The sequence below is a fragment of the Chelonoidis abingdonii genome, chromosome 2, assembly GCF_003597395.2.
Source record: "Chelonoidis abingdonii isolate Lonesome George chromosome 2, CheloAbing_2.0, whole genome shotgun sequence".
In the NCBI taxonomy this organism is placed as follows: domain Eukaryota; kingdom Metazoa; phylum Chordata; order Testudines; family Testudinidae; genus Chelonoidis; species Chelonoidis abingdonii.
Genome location: NC_133770.1, coordinates 4558544 through 4576170, shown reverse-complemented (window position 1 = coordinate 4576170; position 17627 = coordinate 4558544). Strand labels below are relative to the sequence as shown.

Below are 17627 nucleotides of genomic sequence, written 5' to 3'. Positions count from 1 at the left end.
CGGAAAAACTGAGGAGAGTGGCAGTTTTTCAAAGGGACACTATTAAGGCCCAAAGCAAGCTATTTCCATGGTTAGGGAAAGATAGGAAAATGTGGCAAAAAAGACCACCTTGGCTTAACACGTGAGATCTTGCATGACTTACAAAAATAAAAAAGGAGTCATAAAAAATAGAAACTAGAGTCGATTACAAAGGATGAATATAGGCAAACAATACAGGAATGCAGGGGCAAGATTAGAAAGGCAAGGCACAAAATGAAGGGGGGAGGGGTTGCGCAACTAGCTATGGGGAATTAAGGGAAACAAGAGACTTTTTGATCATACATTAGAGCAGAGGAGACCAAGGGACAGGGTAGGCCATTGCTCAGTGAGGAGGAGAAACAGTAACAGGAAACTTGGAAATGGCAAGTGCTTAATGACTTCTTCGTTTCGTCTTCACTGAAAGGTCTGAAGGAATGGTCTAACACAGTGATGCGTATGGAAGGGGATAGGTTTAAAAGATAAATAAAAAAAAGAGCAAGTTTAAATCACTTAGGAAAAGTATAGTGCCTGCAAGTCACCAGGCCTGATGAAATTGCATCCTAGAATACTCAAGGAGTTATAGAGGAGGTATCTGAAGCCTCTTGCTATTATCACTGAAAGTCATGGGAGACGGGAGAGATTTCAGAAGACTGGAACAGGCAAATTAGTGACCACCTATTAAAAAGGGAAATAAAACACCAGGAAACTACAGACCGTTAGTTTAACTTCCGTGCCAGGGGAAGATATGGAGCAAGTAATTTAAAGAAATCATCTGGCAAACACTTGGAGCGAAGGTGTAGGGAATAGCCAGCATGGATTTGCTAAAGAACCAAATCGTGTCAAACAATCTGATAGCTTTGTTTGATAGGATAACGAGTCTTGTGGATAAGGGAGAACGGTGGATTGGGTTATACCTAGGATTTAGTAAGATTGATACGGTTCTCAGACTCATAGGATCAGAAGGGACCAATATGATCATTAGTCTGACCTCCTGCACAAGCAGGCCACAGAACCCTATCCATCACTTTTTATAAACAACCCCTACCCATGACCTGAGTATTGAAATCCTCAAATTGTGGTGTGAAGACCTCAAGCTGCAGAGATCCACCAGGCAAGCGACCCAATGCCCCACGCCTGCAAGGGGGTGGAAAACCTCCAGGGGACTCTGCCAATCCGCCCTGGAGAAAATTCCTTCCTGACCCCAAAATATGGCGATCAGCTAAATCCTGAGCATTGTGGGCAAGACTCACCAAGCCAGCAACAAGAAGAATTTCTCTGCAGTAACTCAGTTCCCATCCCTCCAACATCCCTCACAGACAAACATTGAGCGACTTATCTGCTGCATAAACCAAGATCAAATTGCCCAATTAACTTATCCCATCATAAATCCCCCCCATTATACTTATCAAGCTTAGTCTTAAAGCCAGATAAGTCTTTTGCCCCCACTACTTCCTCGCGAGCTGTTCCAGATTACGTCACTCCCCTAACGGTTAGAAACCTTCGTCTAATTTTCAAGTCTTAAACTTCCTGATATCCAGTTTGTACCCATTTGTCCTTGTGCCTACGATTTAGTACTTAAACTTAAATAATTCCTCTCCTCCCTAAGTTAATCCCCCTGATATATTATATAGAGCAAGCATATCCCCCCAGACGCCTCTTGGCCAGCAACAAGCAAGCTCTTTGAGATCATCCTTATCATAGACAGGTTTTCCATTCCTCGGATCATCCTAGGTAGCCCGTCTCTGAAACCTGTTCCAGTTTGAATTCATCCTTCTTAAACATGGGACACCAGAACTGGCACACAATATTCCATATGGGCGTCTCAACCAGCCGCCTTATACAACTGGTATAACACCTCCTTATCCTTGCTGGAAATACCTCGCCGATGATCCTTTAAACCGCATTTGCTTTTTTAACAGCCATATCCACATTGGACGGGCTCATCTAGTCATCCTGCTATCACAATTACCCCAAGGTCCTTCTCCTTCCTCTGTCGCTTCCAACTGATGCGTCCCAACTATATCTAAATTTTTATTATTAATCCCTAGTTGTACATGACCTTGCACTTCTTCACTATTATACTTTCATTCCTATTATTATTACTCCAGTTTACAGGTTCCAGATCTTCCTGCATATAGATATCCCTGTTCCTTCTCCGTGTTAGCAATACCCCCCAGCTTTGTGTCATCCGACACTTTATTAGCACTATTCCCGCTCTTTGTGCCAAGGTCAGTAATAAAAAGGATTAAATAAGATTGGTCCAAAACCTGGATCCTTGGGGACTCCACTAGTAAACCTCTTGTCCAGCCTGACAGTTACCCTTTCCAGTACGACCCGCTGGAGTCTCCCCTTTACCAGTTTCCTTATCCCCTTACAACTTTCATATTCATCCCCATCTTTTCCAATTAACTAAACAGTTCCCATGCGGAAACTGTGTCAAACGCGCTTACTGAAATCGAGGTAATTAGACTCTACCGCATTTCTTTGTCTAAGTAATCCGTCACCTTCTAAAGAAGGAGATCAGGCGTTGGATTTGCGATTACCTTTAGTAATCCATGTTGCAATTCGTTCCCAATTACCATGACCTCAATGTCTTAACTACTTTCTCCCTTAAAATTTTTTCCAAGACCTTACATACTACAGACGTTTCAAGGCTACGGCCGATAATTACCCAGTCACTTTATTCCCTTCTTAAAAACAGGGAACTACGGTTAGCAATCTCCAGTCATACGGTACAACCCCCGAGTTTACCGATTGCCTTAAAATTCTCGCTAACGGTGCTCGCAATTTCACACTCCAGTTCCTTTTATATCTCGGCATTTGGAGATTGTCCGGGCCCCCTCCATTTGCCATAAGCTGTTCAAGTTTGGCCTCACCTCAGATGCTGGTAATATCCACCTCCATTATCCACATTCCCGTTTTCATCCCTCCATCATTCCCTGAACTCCTCACTTAGCTTATTAAAGACTGAGGCAAAGTACTTATTTAGATATTGGGGCCATTGCCTAGGTTATCCTTAACTCCGGTTTTCCATCCTCGTGTATGCGGGCCACTTCTTTCTTTGTTTTCTTCTTATTTATGTGGCTGTACGAACCTTTTACTATTGGTTTTGATTCCCTTGCCTAAGGGTCCAGTTCTATGCGGCTCTTAGCCTTTCCTCACTTTATCCCTACATGCTGACCTCACAATAGCTTCCTTGCTAACTCCGCCTTTCTTCCACTCCCTGTAAGCTTCTGCTTTTTCCTAATCCCCTCTCTGAGTTCGCTTGCTCTCCCAGCTTTGCCTACAACTCCCTGCCTATGCGTTTTTTTTCCCCCTTTCTTGGGGATGCAGGCTTCCTGACAGGTTTTCCGCCAGCTGCGACTAAGTAATCCAGGGCCCGTCCTCCGCATTTTAAATCCACAAGTTCCTCCGTCCATCCACTTCCTTAACTTAATTTCCTTAACCTTTAAATTAGCCCTTCGAGAAGTCGAAAACCCTAATCCCAGATCTACGTTTGGTTTATCCTGTCCATTAGTTTTGAACTGAATCAGCTCATGATCACTCGAACCAAGCGTTCACCACCATTTGCTTCTACGAGGTCCCTCATGCTCACCAAAACCATCTAAAATGGCATCCCCTCTTGTCGGTACTTCAACTCTTGATGAAGAAATCCATTCGCTATACATCCAGAAAATCTACATTCTCTCTCTGTCTGTCAGGGTAGTTAAACACTGGAATAAATTGCTTAGGGAGGTTGTGGAATCTCCATCTCGGGAGATATTTAAGAGTAGGTTAGATAAATGTCTATCAGGGATGGTCTAGACAGTATCTGGTCCTGCCATGAGGGCAGGGGACTGGACTCTATGACCTCTCGAGGTCCCTTGCAGTCCTAGAGTCTATGAATCTATGAATCTATGAAATCCCTGAAAGCTGCATGGAAACTTTTTAAAGACACCATAATAGAGGTTCACCTTAAATGTATACCCCAAATTAAAAAACATAGTAAGAGAACCAAAAAAAGTGCCACTGGGGCTAAATAAAGTAAAAGAAGCAGCAAGAGGTATCCTTTAAAAAGTGGAAGTTAAATCCTAGTGAGGAAATAGAAAGGAACAAACTCTGGCAAATGAAGTGTAAAAATATAATTAGGAAGAGCAAAAAAGAATTAGAAGAACCGCTAGCCAAAGAGTCAAAAAGTAATAGCAAAAAAATGTTCTTAAGTGCATCAGAAGCAGGAAGCTGCTAAACAATCAGTGGGGCCACAAGATGATTGAGATGCTAACGGAGCACTCAAGGACGATAAGGCTATTACAGAGAAATTAAATCAATTCTTTGCATTGGTCTTCATGGGTGAGGATGTGAGGAAGATTCCCAAATCTGAGCTATTAGTTTTAGATGACAAATGTGAGGAAGTGTCCTAGATTGAGGTGTCATTAGAGGTGGTTCTGGAACAAATTGATAAACTAAACAGTAATAAATAACCAGGATCAGATGATATTTACCCAAGTTCTGAAGGAACTCAAATGTGAAATTGCAGATCTACTAACTGTAGTCTGTAACCTATCATTTAAATTAGCTTCTGTACCAGATGACGGGAGGATGGCTACCATGATACCAATTTTTAAATAGGGCTCCAGAGGTGATCCCAGCAATTACAGGCCAGTAAGCCTGACTTCAGTACCAGGCAAACTGGTTGAAACTATAGTAAGAACAAAACTGTCAAACACATAGATGAATAATTTGTTGGGGAAGAGTCAACATGGTTTTTGTAAAGGGAAATCATGCCTCATCAATCTACTAGAATTCTTTGAGGAGGTCAACAAGCATGTGAACAAGGGAGGTTCTAGTGGATATAGTGTACTTAGATTTTCAGAAAGCCTTTGACAAGGTCCCTTACCAAAGGCTCTTAAGCAACATAAGCGATCATGGGATAAGAGGCAAGGTCCTCTCATAGATTGGTAACGGGTTAAAAGATAGGAAACAACGGGTAGGAATAAATAGTCAGTTTTCAGAGTGGAGAGAGATAAATAGTGCTGTCCCCCAGGGGTCTGTACTGGGACCAGTCCTAGACAATATCTTCATAAATGATCTGGAAAAGGGGGTAAACAGTGAGGTGGCAAAATCTGCAGATGATACAAAACTACTCAAGATAGTTAAGTCCCAGGCAGACTGCAAAGAGCTACAAAAGTATCTCTCAAAACTGGGTGATGGGGCAACAAAATGGCAGATGAAATTTAATGTTGATAAATACAAAGAAGTGCACATTGGAAAACAATTCCAACTATACATATAAAATGATGGGGTCTAAATTAGCTGTTACCACTCAAGAAAGATCTTGGAGTTACTGTGGACAGTTCTCTGAAAACATCCATTCAATGTGCAGTGGCAGTCAAAAAAGTGAACAGAATGTTGGAAATCATTAAGAAAGGGCTAGATAAAACAGAAAATGTATTGCCTCTATATAAATCCACAGTTTGCCCACATCTTGAATACTGAGTACAGATGTGATCACTCATCTCAGAAAAGATATATTGGAATTGGAAAAGGTTCAGGAAAAGGCAACAAAATTGATTAGGGGTATGGAATGGCTGCCATATGAGGAGAGATTAATAAGACTGGGACTTTTTAGCTTGGAAAAGAGATGACTAAGGGGGGATATGATAGAGGTCTATAAAATCATGACCATGTGGAGAAAGTAAATAAGGAGTATTATTTACTCCTTCTCATAATACAGGAACTACGGGTCACCAAATGAAATTAATAGGCAGCAAGTTTAAAACAAACAAAAGGCAATATTTTTTCACACAACGCAGTCAGTCTGTGGAACTCTGTGCCAGAGGATGTTGTGAAGGCTAAGACTAAAACAGGATTCAAAAAAGAACTAGGTTATTTCATGGAGGATAGATCCATCAATGGCCATTAGCCAGGATGGGCAGAGATGGTGTCCCTAGCTTCTGCTTGCCAGAAGCTGGGAATGGGTGAAAGGGGATGGATCACTTGCTGATTGCCTGTTCTGTTCATTCCCTCTGGGGCACATGGCATTGGCCAGTTGGAAGCCAGGATACTGAGCTGAATGGACCTTTGATCTGACGCAGGATGGCCACTCTTACATTCTTTACCTTGTAAAAACCCTTTCAAGCCTTCTTCATAGATCAAAGCAACATAGAAGGGCAAAAATACAATAAAAATTATTTGCAACTCACTAATAATCAGCAAGGGCTGGTCTGTATTAAGAAAGTTGTATCAGTGTAACCAACTGGATTAAAAATTCTCTCTAGTTATCCAGGTGCAAACTCCTTGTTGTAGACACTTACGTTTTTTGAACATTAAACAACTGAAATTGGTTCAGTTTAATTCAGTAATTTACAAGTGTAAACTAAAATGATGTAAGCAAAGTTAAAACCTTTATAAATGCATCTATGTACATAAGGGATTTGCACTAGTAATTAAATCAATCTAGGAACCCTGGGAATACTTTAATATGGACAAATCCTAAGTCTGACTGTTAATGATATCTGCCTCTCAATGGAGAAGTTCTCATCAGGTTTAGAATAAATAACTGCACCCAACTTTGCTCTATCTGCAGGCAACACATTCCCCCTGAGTGATCAAAGAAATTCAATGTACAGCATTAAAAATTCATACATTCCAATTGCAAACACATGGTTATGTCAACAAGAGTCTGATGTGGGGGGACAAAGGGAGGAAAGTGACTTGTTTCAAGAGCTCTCTCTGCTCCAGTTTCAGCCTGAGCAAAGTTCATCTTTGGTTGTCTGATCCTGACACTCACCCTTTCTTTCCAGTCTTTTTCCTTGATTCCACAGGAGTGGGGGGAGGAGAAGGTGAATGCTTTCTTTTCCTAGTACTCGCTGCTGCTTTCCTGTCTCTTCTCTCAGGGCTACGGACAGGCTGTTAGAGAAGCGAAGTTTTCAGTCAGTACCAATTACCACAGCTCACTGAAACTAAGCGCAGACTGCAGACCTCTCCTAATACGCCCTGCATCCAGGGTGCTGAAACAACAACAGTGCAGCAGCAATCACGTTCAACTTCAGAACACCCACATCGAAATATGGAAAGTGGCCTGTACCATTTCTACAATTAACCTTTAACTGCTGGCATGGCTGTCTGCCACAGAAACGGGCTTTTAAAACACAGCACGGTCCACATACAAACCTTTGACCTGTCTGAAGCACTGAGCCTACTCACAATGGGGAATGTTTGGTATTTAACTTTGAGCTCCAAGTAACTTCTAGGAATAGCTAATGTTTTCACTGATCTCCCCAGTTATAGTGACAAGTGTGGGCTAGTGGCCTCAACATGTACTTCAGGCCAAAGAAATTTGGAAATTAAAATCTTAAATTGCTTCTGTATCAATTTAGCCCCAATTTAAGTTTGTGGGAGGAAAAGAAAAAGCAAAGTAGGCCCCCACATTTATATTTTTTTGGGAAAAAAGACATACCCTGCTGTGTTAAAGGGAGACACCAAGTGCGTCCATTTTCCCAGAAGGGTGCGATATACATGCATTTACATGTGACCTTGTTACCTTTAGCTCCGGAGAGACTAGCACCTAATTTAGCAGCCTTGATTCCTAAGAAGTCTAACTTACATGGCAGTAAAGAACATAATTAACACTGCTAAATCAACAAGTCATCCACCAACAGAGAAATACCATACCTCTTCATTCTTCATAGAGATTCGCTGGCGAAAACTCACTGGCTTCCTGTTCTCATCCACCTCATAATCCTCTTCATTCATCCATTCATTGAATATATCTGTGTCCAGAATCCATTTGGCATGAACCTAACAGCAAATCCAACAAATACTGATGTCAGTAAACACTCCCACTAATGCCGAGGTTTCTGCACTAGCTTTACACTTGAACACAAGCCTCCATGACCAATCCAGTAAGATTTTAAGGAAAAGGAGTACTATAATTTGGTTACTAAAGTTGGAGGTTTTGGAAAGCATTTATTGGTTTCCTATGTACCAAATGTAAGACACAATAACTGCACAAAGTAATGCAACAAGGTAATTATGCCAAGTAACAAATCTATTGACTTCCTCCTTATTTCTGCTGTTTAGTTATTCTAAGTCTTTTGTGCTGGTAGGTGAGAGTTCTTGTTGGAACAATGCTGTATGAGCATGTCATTTTGAGACTAAAGATACAAAACTGCATTCGGTACAAAAACCTTTAAGGTATAACAGGGAACATCTTGGTGGTCACAATCAGTCTCCAGTGGATAGTTGTCCCCATCTCTCACACAAAAATAATGCTCACAACTGGTGCATTCTGTTGAAATTTGTTGGCAATCTCAACAGAAACCTCAAGGACTGAACTTCCCTCTCATTCCTAGGAGGGAAAGCTTTCACTGATGCCATGCCTGTCCTGGGAATGAAGAGAGAACCTTAGTCCCTGGGGCAGTCACTCTGTACTAAAGTCACACATATGTACGAATATATAGTTCATTCCAACATGGACACTGACCAATTACATTGACATTTATGGAATAGAGATTTGGGAAAGAAACCTCTACCAACTGAGCAGCACTAAAAGCCTTTTAAGATCCTGAAAGGGCCACATCAGTGCAACTAGTTCCTGTTCTCAAGCCTTATTAGGCTTTTCCCATGCAGTTCTAAAGACTGATTTGTAGCTACAGGAGACTATGCAATAAGTTTTTTTTAACGGACAATGATTCATATTTCTTAAAAAGCTAGCTGAAAAGAGAAAAATTAACTAAATATACGTAATGTCAATATTCCTGGACCATGCCATCTTTTGACAGGCAGTTTCAGTAATACAGGCTCATCTATTCACCCTTTCTGAACTACATCTTAACATTAAATACTAGTGATCCTTTGACCTCTACATGCAAGTGCTCTAGTGGGCAAGCATTTCTATCAATTAAGGGTTTTCATGAAATTCAAATGGCTGTGCGTGTCAAGCAATAGTCAGAACTCATCACCCCTGCCTTCATCCTGCTTGAAAGCAACACTGGCTCCACCCAGGTCCAGGATTCCAGAAGCCTAGAAGATAACCATGAGATACTCTGCCACGGCCAAAGGAGCAAGGGGGAGGGGAGGGAAGGAAGCAGAATCAGAAGTGAAAGTTTTCAGCTAGCTATGGAAGACTGCCTAGAAAACCTGGATCAGTTACTGATTGACTTGGATAACCTTTTTGAATGGGTTTCTAGTTTAAACATGTGAGTAATAAAAAGGGGCTTGAGCTTGACTTTAATATTTAAAACAAGTTTTAAAGAGCTATTTATAAAAAATAACTCTACCCCTCTCCAATCATCCCACCAAAAATTAATTTTCTTCACCTGATCTGACCACAAAGACCTCCTCCTCCACCGATGCTAAACAAATCAGTAACAAAACACAACAGCATGAAATCATCTTCTCTATATATAAATGAATAAGCAGCATAATTGCAATATTTTATTACAATTGTTTCCTTATCTTGTTTTCTTTCAATGAACTAAATCAAGAGAGAAACCGCTGTGCCACAAACAGACCTCTAATCATGTAAAGTACCTAAAGAAGGCTGCTATTGTCATTTTGAGCCCTTCCAAGTTCAATAGACCAGAAAGTGTTGACTTAGTTTTCATACCTAACAGCAGCAATGGTCAGAGTTCTAGTTAAATCATAAACCTTTAAATAAAAGCAAGATGTTAATAACTGTGCAAATATCACTAACAATCCATAACTGCTTTTCAAAACATATGTTGGAAGGTGCCACCCCTCCAATGTTATTTTGTTCACTTGGCACAATTCTGCCAGAGTCCAAATGCTTTTGGCAAGCTGAAATCAATCCAAGGGACGTGAACTGTGAAAGGTACTCAACAGAGCCTGCAGAAACTGGCATCTATTTCAGGACTGAGCCAAACCACAACCAGACTCAAGAGCTTAAATCACTAGCATGAACGCAGCAAATTGGCAAATGTAGGCAAGCCTTTAACTGATTCTTGTAATATCACCCCTAAAACAGCTAAGAATTGATTTCAATGAAGTGGAAGACCCCAGCAAGAGTTTATTTTCTTCAGCACCTTTAAAATGGAAGGACCTACCTGAAAATAGTTAACTTCTCTACATAAGAAGAAATCTGAATTTCTAGTGCTTTGACCACTGCTACGGTAAGTGGGGGGTGTTAAAGCAGTTCCTACAATAGCAGGCCTTCATAATTCTGTACAAAAATTCAGTTATTGCAGTACTTTCTGCTTTTATTACACCCTTCATCGAAGGATGTCAAACCATTTTACAAAAAACTTTGCTAATTATTTCCGTAACTGCTGTTTGAGATGTGTTGCTCAAGTTCATTCCATGTTACATGTGTGAGCACCATGTGCAGTGTTGCCGGAGATTTTTCCCTTAGTGGTATCCGTCAGACTGGCTCTAGTTCCCTCCGGAGCTGTGTGCATATGCGCTGGCATAAGGGGCACTGCTGGTCACATACCCTCTCAGTTCCTTCTTGCTGGTAAGTCCAACAGAGGGGTAGGACGGTGGGTCATGGAATGGACATGAGCAACACATAGAATCATTACAGAATCATAGAACTGGAAGTGACCTCTAGAGGTAATCTAGTCCAGTCCCCTGCACTCATGGCAGCACTAATTATCTAGACCATCCCTGACAAGTGTTTATCTAACCTGCTCTTAAAAATCTTTAATGATGGAGATTCCACAACCTCCCTAGGTAATTTATTCCAGTGCTTAACCACCCTGACTGTTAGGAAGTTTTTCCTAATGTCCAACTTAAACCTCCCTTGCTGCAATTTATGCCCTTTGCTTCTTGTCCTATATTCAGAGGTTAAGAAGAACAATTCTTCTCCCTCATCCTTGTAACAACCTTTTATGTACTTGAAAACTTATGTCCCCTCTCAGTCTTCTCTTTTCCAGACTAAACAAACCCAAGTTTTTCAATCTTCCCTAACAGGGCATGTTTTCTAGACTTTTAGTCATTTTTGTTGCTCTTCTCTGGACTTTCTCCAATTTGTCCACATCTTTCCTGAAATGTGGTGCTCAGAACTGGACAGATTACTCCAGTAGAGGGCTAATCAGCATGGAGTAAAGCAGAAGAATTTCTTCTTGTGTCTTGTTTACAACACCCCTGCTTATACATCCCAGAATGATTTTATTTTTTTGCAACAGCATTACACTGGACTCATATCCACTATGGCCACCAGATCTCTTTCCACAGTACTCATTCCTAGCCAGTCATTTCCTATTTTGTATGTGTGCAACTGATTGTTCCTTCCTAAATGGAGTACTTTGGATTTGTCCTTATTGAATTTCATCCTGATGGGCCCTGAAATCGTCCTGTAGAATCAGGCTATTGTGTCCTGTGATTGCCTTGTGCGGAGAGGATGAGGAGGAAGTTTGCACAAGAGGAGGGGTTCCCTCTTCTGCCTCAGCGATGTCCATCCGGGGTTGGTACCAGAGTTGGGGTCTGATGCTGAGTGAGAAGAAGTAGTGTGCTTCCCAGAAACCACCAAGTAGGAGCAATGGAAGGGAGGACCCAGTGCCAGTGGAAATCCCCAGGGGTTCCAGTACAGCCACTGTATTGGCCAGTGACCCAGGTGCTGGCAGGAGGACTGGTACTCAAGTCCAGTGGTGCACAGGTTGGATACCTGTGGTGAGCCTTAGGTTGCACATATGGATCCCTTTCGGACTCAGAGGAGGGGTCTCTCTTGGAGACCACGGAGGAGTGATAGCCGATTCTGCCACCACGCGATACCAAGGTTCCTGGACCGGCAGTGGACCAGAGATGGTTGGGACACTTGGATCAGGGTTGGATTTCCTCTAGAGGCTGCCAGGAAGGAGCCTGATGCTCTCGTTCCTTCTTGCTTCTGGACACTGGAGCTGGAGGATGTCCCAGCAGAGCTGGGGCGGGGGACCAGGAGAGAAAGTAGGACTGCTTGAAAAGCCTGAGATCGACGGAGCAGCCAAGGGAGCTTATGATTGCTGGCGGAGTGTCCCGCACCAGACTCATTGCTTTAGGCGGAGTTGACAGTGCCACCGTGGGCCTGGGAATGGAAGAGTGGCACAGCATGGGTCTCATTGTGCTGCCTTCCTCCTCTCCCCTTCCCTCCCCCGCCACTTGTCTGTCTTCTTCACTGGTGAGCATCCTCTGTCAATGCACTGCTTTGTGTGCTTTTTCCACCTTTTCCTTGGCACTGGAGATAGTAAATAGTGCCAGGAAGAACTCGGTGCCAGATCACCACATCGCCCCAATGCTGAAGTGCTTGGTGACTGATCAGAGCTGCTCTGCTCTGAGTCTGGACCGAGGACAGCTTCCATGAAGATAGCCTTCAGCCTAATGTCTCTGCCCTTTTTAGTCTGAAGTCCTGACAGATCTGGCATGTGTCCTTCATGTGAATCTTCCCCTAAGCACTTCAAGTAGTTGGAGTATAGATCACTCATGGGCATAGGTTTGCCACAGAAGGCATAAGGTTTGAAGTCCGGGGATCATGGCATGCCTGGCCCCTGGGGTGACAGAGTAAATAGATTCTGTCGTCAAGGTACTCAATGTACAATAGTATTAATTACAAAAACTATACACACTAAACTATGGTAACTAAGAACAAAGAGAGGGAGTCCAAAACCCCTGGGAGGAAAGCCTTGCCAAAGCAAAATGGGTTGGTCCAGCAACTGTCACGGGCAATAAGAATGAACAGAGGGTTTGTGGCAGACAGCACTCCTTATACTGGCGCATGAGTGCATGGCTCCAGAGGGCGCTAGAGCCAGCCTGACTGATACCACTAAGGGAGAAATCTCTGGCAATGGTGCACACAGCATGTACACACCTAACATGGAATGGACATGAGCAAGCACTCGAAGAAAAAACCAGTCTCAACACAGCTGTGAGGTAAGTGATAAGGATCACATCGCCATCACTGAAATACAGCTACCTCTTGGATAAGACAAATTAGTTATCAGAGAACCTTGCAATGCTACATCATAATCACGGGAAGTGAAAGTGCAAGGCAATATGCGGGAAGGAGGTTTAAAAATCAGCAGACCTGGAATTTGCCTCCATTAAAACAAATGCCCCAGGGGCATTGGTTCTAGTACTATAGAAAGTGGTGCAGGGATTCAAAAAGCATCCTCCTCTCAGTACTGAATAAGTGTGTTTTCAGAAAGTCTGGAGAGCCATCTGTCTTGAATGGTTTAGACACAACAAACCCTGCATCTTGGTAAGGGGTTAGACTGGATGACTATGGTTTTATGAATGCCCAATATCCTGTTAAAGGAGCTGTACTTCTGGAAATGTCAATTTTCAGAGGAGACACTGTGATGCGATGAAACAGATAGGAAAGCGTTATGAACTGCTTGCCTGTCACATAACTCAGGTGGGACTGAAGAAAGGGGTGTGTCATTCTTTCAAGACTAAGAGGCCAAGGGAAAGACTTCTGGGACTGCAACTTATTTTGATCAGGGGAATTTGTTTTGTGTTACTTCATATTTTGTTTTTTTTTTTTAAAAAAACAAACTTATGCCCTTAGGCAAGGGCCTGAAACAGACTCCAGTGTGGCACTGATCTTTCCTGGGCTGGAGAGATAGTGATTATCTGTGACATTTAAAAATACCATGGCACTTTCTCCAGAGTCTCCAAGCCAAAAGGGACCCACTGTGATAATCTAGTCTGACCTCCTGTATAACACAGGCCACAGAATTTCCCCAAAATAATTCACAGAGCAGATCTTTCAGAAAAACATCCAATCTTGATTTAAAAATTGTCAGTGATGGAAAATCCACCACAACCCCATGTAAATTGTTCTAACAATTAATTTACTCTCACTGTTATGAATGTATGCCTCATTTCCAGTCTGAATTTGTTTAGCTTCAACTTCCAGCCACTGGATTGTGTTATAACCTTTTTTTGCAAGATTGAGGAGCCCATTATTAAATATTTGTCCGCCATGCAGGGACTTACAGACTAATTAAGTCACTCCTTAAATTTTCTCTTTGTTAAACTAATTAGATGAGGTCCTTGCATCTATCACTACAAAACATGTTTTCTAATTCTTTCATCATTCTTGTGTCTTCTCTGAACCCTCTCCAATTTATTAGTATCATTCTTTAATTGTGGACACCAGAATGGTACACAGCATTCCAACAGTGGTTGCACCAATGTCAAATACAAAGGTAAAATAAGCTCTCTGCTCTTAATCAGGATTCCTGTTTATGCAACCAAGGACTACATTAGCCCGGGGTGGACAACCTGTGGCTCCGGAGCCACATGCAACTCTTCAGAAGTTAATATGCGGCTCCTTGTATAGGCACCGACTCCAAGGCCAGAGTAACAGGTGCCAACTTTCCAGTGTGTTGGGGGGTGCTCATTGCTCAACCTCTGGCTCTGCCACAGGCTCTGTCCCCACTCCACCACTTCTCGCACCCTCCCAAGACTACCATGCCCTCACTTCTCCCCCTCTTCTCCAAAACCTCCTGCCTGCCATAGAATCGGGAGGTGCGAGGAGGTGCTGATTGGTGGGGCTGCCAGTAGGTGGGAGGAGGGGGTGGGATGGAGCTGATGCAGGGCTGCTGACGTATTACTGTGGCTCTTTGGCAATGTACATTGCTAAATTCTGGCTCCCTTTCAGGCCCGGGTTGGCCACCCCTGCATTAGCCCTGCACAGCACTGGGAGCACACATTCAGGTAATTATCTACCACAACTGCCAAATCTTTCTCAAAGTCACTGCTTCCCAAGATGATAAATCATACTACATTTACATTACAGTAATGCCCAGGGACCAGCCAAAACAGGGTCCAATCGTAAGGATGCTACCCTCATGTTCTAGGCAGATCACACTTTGTATATTACAGTCTCAATTCCCCCTGAAATTTGATCACCAATGGTATTTTTCCACATTGAGTCCTAAATGGTTATATGATGATGCTATGTCCAACTGAACAGTTGCCAGGTTCTATCTCAGCAATGGCTGAAATTCAGGGGTGAGTTAAGGGATTCCAACAGTACTCTGAATGAGGTCTAATTAAATCTAAGAGATTATCCTTGGCATAAAAGGGATGAATTATTTTTTCTCTCTCATTCTTTATAATCACCAGGAGCAACATTTGGGTCATCTCCAAACCAAAGAAATGTGGATTTTTATGTTAATTGGGATACTAAAAATATTGATTTTGATTTTTTCCATGTAAGTGGCAAAGACTGCATGCACATGCATCTGTCGTTAGATGTTTGGCTGCGTGTGTGCGCTCATTTTGCATGCTGTACTGACTCTGGCCAGAGAGCCCATACAGCAGGCTCTGATCGAACTGCTCAATAAATCCACTGACTCAGTTTTCAGCCTCAGTCTGATATCAGGCCTTTAACACAAGCCCTTATATCTCAGGCCCTATTTCTACTACAGCATCATCCTTCCAAAATACCCTCCATAAAAGCACCTCAGGATACAACATACTTAAATAGCACTTCAGAACAATTTTTTTAAAAGCCTCTCACCTTCCATGGTTTTTCTGGAATTGGAGCATCTTCAATTTCAGCTTCAATGTCAGTAGCATGAACCCAAGTATCATAGCTAAAAGAAAAATCAGAAGAGAAAAAATGAGTTGGTCCTCTTAGTTGTTCATCCCAAAGATCACTGGCAAGAGTGTTTGTTGAGCCATCAAAGCATGTTCAAATCATACCACTGGGATAGAATGGTGTCAAGTCATTTTCTATCAAAAGAACATTTGCTGGCTTCTTTTAGAGAAATGTCTGAAAAAAATGCAGTGGAAAAAGGAGTAGTTCAATCAAGCTGATGCAATACAGAAATCTACATTTGAGTTAGAGATTTATAAAGCTCACGACAGTGAAATTATATATTTTCTGATAATTCCAGGTTTCAGTGGTGTTTAAGGAATTCCAGAGTGAATTCCTATTTCTCTGTACCATTAATTTATTAAGTTGTCCCCATCTATTTTAATTAAGATTCATTAGACTCTTAAAATAAAAGGCAGCAATACAATCTTTCCCACAAGCCTCTAGTTCTACAGAATCCATCTGACCATTATTTTCCTGTTTCACCAAATTACGTCCCATCCCAAAAAATGGCTGCTTGCAACAGTTCAACCAAAAGTCAGATAACTTTGTAATCAACACTAGGCATGTGATAAATAGCCCAAGCAGGCCACAGCTTTTCTTTGCTCCCACTTTAATTGGCTGGATTGCTCCAATTTTTATATGGACACAGTTGGTACACAGAACTGAATATAACTGGTGTAAAAATAAAATAAGTGTACTAAAAATGCTTTATTGCAAAATGAAGATGTAATTAGGAAGTGTGGTCCCATCCCTCCCCCCCAAGAATTTGGCGTTCACTTCTGCTGGACAGACACACAACCACTGTTGAAATCAATGATTCCTGCAAGCATACCACAGCGGACATTTTGGCCCTATGGAGGGTTGGTTTTTTTTTTTTCTCCAATAGAATTTTTATATTTAGGTTTGCAGATTCCTGGCACAGAGGCCATTTACACTAAGCTGCCATTGAAATCTACACAGTTCCATGGGAAAATTTAGACTTACTTTCAAGCTAGTTATTGGATGGTTGTAATGGGCATGCTTACAAACTAATTTTTATCTACTGTAAATTTTCATCTCATATTCAGACTACAAAACATGGTGCAATTAAACTCTAAACAGTCCCTTTGAGAAATAAGTTAGTGGGTTTATATATTTAATAACTTTCAATCCAATTAGGTCAGTATATAAAAGTGTGGGGGTTTTTTTGGTTTTTTAAAAAATTTTTTTAAACATTAAGCATACACACAACCAACACAGAAACCTACCTGGGATCTGAAAATATAGTTATATTCTGCCTCTTACATCACACCATCAGTAATAAAGAACCTCAGCTAACAGTGTAGTTAATTGTGGTTTTAACAACGAGGGCAATTAATCATTGGAACAAATTAACAGAGAAATGGTGGATTTGCCATTTCTTGATATCTTCAAATCAATTTCAGGAAGATATGCTTTAGTCAAACAAATTATTGGGCTTGATACATGGGTAGCTGGCTGAAATTTCATGGCCTGTGATATACAGGAGGTCAGACTAGATGATATAAGGGGCTGTTCTGGGTTTATGATCTATGAAAATACAAAATGGGATTAGACGGTGACACATAAAATGGGAAATGACTGCCTTAGGAAGGAGTGCTGCAGAAAGGGATCTGGGGATCATACTGGATCACAAAATAAATATGAAATCAACAGTATCGGGTTTTTTTTGGAACAAAAAACACACGCAAACATCATTCTGGGGATGTATTACAGAAATATTGTAAGCAAGACAGAAGAAGTAGTGTTTCTGCTCTACTCTGTGCTGATTGGGACTCAAATACATTATTGTGTCCAGTTCTGGGCACATCATTTCAGGAAAGATGTGGACAAACTGGAGAAAGTCCAGGGAAGAACAACAAAAATGACTAAAGGTCTAGAAAACATGATCTATGAGGGAAGATTTTAAAAAAATAGGTCTTTAGTCTGGAGAAGAAAAGATTGAGGGGGGACATAACAGTTTTTAAATTCATAAAAGGTTCTTACAAGGAGGAGGGAGAAAAATTGTTCTCTAACATCTGAGGATAGGATAAGAAGCAATGGACTTAACTTGCAGCAAGGGAGGTTT

At 41.7% G+C, this 17627-nt stretch overlaps 1 protein-coding gene across 1 annotated transcript in view; it reads right to left on the bottom strand.

Moving 5' to 3' along the window:
* The window catches only part of SMARCC1 (SWI/SNF related BAF chromatin remodeling complex subunit C1), a 198748-nt gene that overhangs the window by 145129 nt on the left and 35992 nt on the right, over positions 1–17627 (bottom strand). Inside the window, 3 exon segments of the mRNA XM_075061930.1 lie at positions 6788–6906; positions 7672–7797; positions 15461–15536. Coding sequence (XP_074918031.1) covers positions 6788–6906; positions 7672–7797; positions 15461–15536 — 321 coding nt within the window.